Source organism: Octopus bimaculoides, chromosome 12, assembly GCF_001194135.2.
Source record: "Octopus bimaculoides isolate UCB-OBI-ISO-001 chromosome 12, ASM119413v2, whole genome shotgun sequence".
Lineage (NCBI taxonomy): Eukaryota > Metazoa > Mollusca > Cephalopoda > Octopoda > Octopodidae > Octopus > Octopus bimaculoides.
In genome coordinates, this window is record NC_068992.1 from 44,128,467 (window position 1) to 44,131,916 (window position 3,450).

General features: G+C 35.2%; 1 protein-coding gene across 2 annotated transcripts in view; it reads left to right on the plus strand.

Annotated features, from left to right (window-relative positions):
• Window positions 1-1,583, plus strand: part of LOC128249199 (kelch-like protein 10) — a 25,657-nt gene extending 24,074 nt beyond the window's left edge. Inside the window, exons 6-7 of one of the 2 annotated variants that reach the window (XM_052972167.1) lie at window positions 711-762; window positions 1,375-1,438. In XM_052972167.1, the coding sequence (XP_052828127.1) occupies window positions 711-762; window positions 1,375-1,380 (58 nt within the window). In that variant the 3' untranslated portion in view covers window positions 1,381-1,438. Of the gene's footprint in view, window positions 1-710; window positions 763-1,374 lie in introns of both variants that reach the window. The other variant, XM_052972166.1, reaches the window with a different exon arrangement.
• The last annotated feature ends 1,867 nt before the right edge of the window (window positions 1,584-3,450 follow it).

Below are 3,450 nucleotides of genomic sequence, written 5' to 3' on the forward strand. Positions count from 1 at the left end.
TGTATTGTATCATATTTTGTTCATATTGTTATAAGTTTATGGCGATTTTATTGTCATATGTTGTGGTTTGTTGGCGGTGTGTGCTAGTGTTCCATTCCAGTTTCCTATTCAGGCTAGGTTTATCTTCTATTATGTGTGTAGCTTCTGTAATTTGTCTAAGCGCTGCGTCTGTTCTATGTGTGGACAAGATTTTAATTTCTATGTTGTTGAGTGAGCCTCCGTGTTCCTGCTCAGCGTGCTGGTACAGAACTGATGAGCTCTTCTCTTCCTTAAGTTCCCTCCAATGGTCATTTATCCGCCCTCCTATTCTCCGTGCTGCTTCCCCTACGTACGTCGTTGTCTTGTTACTGCATCGTCCCTCTGTACATCTTATACTATAGACCACATTTCAGGCCTTTCGCGACACCTTTAAAGCCAGGAAATTTTCAACACCCCCTCGTACCTGTATTATATTTACTATATGAATGTGAATGTATTATTATTATCATTACAATACTCACAACATAATGTTTGTATATCATTGTTAATTATTACTGTCATATACCCGTAGAAATAAGTGACCCAACATTCCTCCTTTGTAATGGCCTCTCTATTATGAATTGATTTTATTTCAATTTTTGAAATTCAAAATGAGATGCAAGTATCTTTACATTGTATTTAAGGAAAATAAGTTTAAATTGTATGTTTTCTTCATTTCATGTGATGAAAAGTGTTGGGTCTATTGCCATCTTGAGTTTTCAGACATTAATGACATTGACCCAGGTAAATTTCTCCTTTAAACCTTGTAAGTCGCTGACTGCCTTTGTGTACTTAGAGAGTTCGTGAGCCAACTCTAAGCTAGGTTAAAGGTTCACTCAGTTTCGTGACTGAAGAAAAGAATATAACCAGTATAAAATACAGAAATGTACATGAGACGTAAGCTTAGCTCTCAGTTCAAAGTAGCAGAGGTATGGATGTCTAGAAAATGGAAATAAAATTGAAAATAGGCTGATTAGATGTTGTCAACAAGTACCTTAAAGGCACTGGTACAGTCTATTCGTGATGGCTTGTACCACTAGAAATAACAGTAAAATTTCCATTAAATTACACCCTAATTTCTTGAAAAGAGAGGGTTTCATTGGATAATATATTTCTCGATATACAGTGTGTCAGTGTGTGAGAGAAAGATGGGGTGGATATGATTAGAATGTTTTGTTCACATGACAGCTCAATCAGAGCAGACCTGAGGCTAAACAACACATGCTTCAATGATAACCCCCATCTACAGAGTTCGTAGCAGCTAAGAAACTAGAAATACAAGAATAATACTGGAAAGTCTGTTGTAATTCGTTGTTTTTAAACACAATTAACTGAGCATCATTTTCTCCATTACAGGTTTAAAGTAAGTGATATGAACCTTCACAGAAGTGCATTAAGTGCCTGCGTTGTTAAAGGACTACAAGATGTGAGCAAATATATTTACGAGCGCGCACAGAATGATAGTGCTTGGAAGTGGTTTTAACAAGTACGAAAATAATCATGAGTTTATTGCCTTATACCCAAAGTTGGTCGGGCAATGTGTTAATAAAATGATTTTCCTTTTAGCTCATGTTTCTTTACCTTTTAAACAAAGTAATATAATCTAGGAGGTATTGATAATTACCGTTTAGTATTGTTATAAATTTCAATATAATTTATCATGTGGTTGATGATTGATAAGTTTGATGTTTGATAAGTTTAAACTTGAGAATTGTTAAACTTAGTCAATTCACTATACAGAGCAGAGATCGGCTCGTCAATTAAATATTCATGAAGCAGAGAGACGGCCAGTCTCACAGAAGAACTACCGAGTGCATATCAGACCAACTTTTAAGAACTCAGATGCCTAATATTTTCATTACCACTGATAAATACATAACGATAGTTATGAAAAGATTAGGTGTGTTTCTTTTGCCACAAAATACACAGACGCGCTATGTACTCATAGACAAGGAAAAATATATGTATGTATGTTCACTTTCTGTTGTGAGAAAGGAGCTGCTTTCTGACAGAGATACAAAGCTCCATCATGGCAATGTAAATAACAAAGACAATGCCACATTTCAAAAGTATTGCGTATTTTTATTGTTCCACTTACAGATTGTATATCTCTAATGCGAATCAGTTGGTTGATTTCTTTTTCTGAAAGCCCAAGCTTATGCAGAATGTCAGTTAGGCATTTATTCACAAAACCAACTGCATCAATTATTGGTATAAATGTAAATTTGTAATCTTGATAGTGATGCTGGAAGTTTCGAAGCAGTTATCCATAGTTATCCACCTTCACTTTGATTTTCAAAGAGATATTCACATCAGTAGTACAGCTGACTACTATCACGGTACATACTTTTGTCCTGTCTATCCAACACAATATCCGGCCGCTTCTCCTTACACTTCAGAGATGTTTTGATGGAATATTCCACCAGTGTTCCTTGTGGTGATGTTTGTGACATCAGATGTCTCATCAACAAGAATAGAAACAAACTTAGGGTACTATTCAAGAAGCTAGTCGTGACTAGTCGATCCTACGATTACCTAGCGCGAGTGGGCGTATGCAAATTAATAGATGCGCGCATAAAAATCACGTGCGCATGCGCAAAACATGTATGAGGGTTTTTCTAAACAAAGTGAATAATTTCTTTACACAAAGGAAATAATTTTTTTTAAACAAAGTAAATAATTTTGTTTTAAACAAAATAAATAATATATATATGGGTAAAAAAAAATAATGAGTGCGTGAGTTACATAAATAATATTTTCAGGATTAAATGAAAATCAAAGGAAAACATAACATACCTGTGTGTGTGTGTGTGTGTGTGTGTGTGTGTGTGTGATTTTAAAAAACGTGTAGTAAATAAACATACGAGCATATACTAAGAACACAGACAAACGGAAAACACACAAGGTCACCAACTCATCTTCAGTTGTCAGTCAGAGTCAAGCGCAATTTCAACCATTATCGATAATATTGATTCCACTCTGGAGGCACCAGCAAGAAACTTGCCGAGAACGGGACTGAAACAAGAAATAGAATAAAGGCTTAGGGCCACACGAAGACAATAATTAAAATGATAATACATGTACAGCAAAAAATCCTTAGGGGTGCAAGACAAGACAAGAATGGGTAACGCGAAGGAGAAATTATTGTCTTCGGGTGGCCCTAAGCCTTTATTCTGATTATTGTCTTATTATGTTTCGGTCCAATTTCCGGTAAGTTTCTTGCTGTGACCCTAGAGTGGAAGTAATATTATCGATAATGGCCGAAATTGCACTTGACCCTCTGACCGATATATAAAGTGAAGTTGGTGACCTTCTGTGTTTTTCGTTTGTCAGTGTATTTAGTATATGGATATATGTTTATTTTCTACACGTTTTTTAATTATATGTATGTATGTAAGTATGTATGTATGTATGTATACATTATATATATAT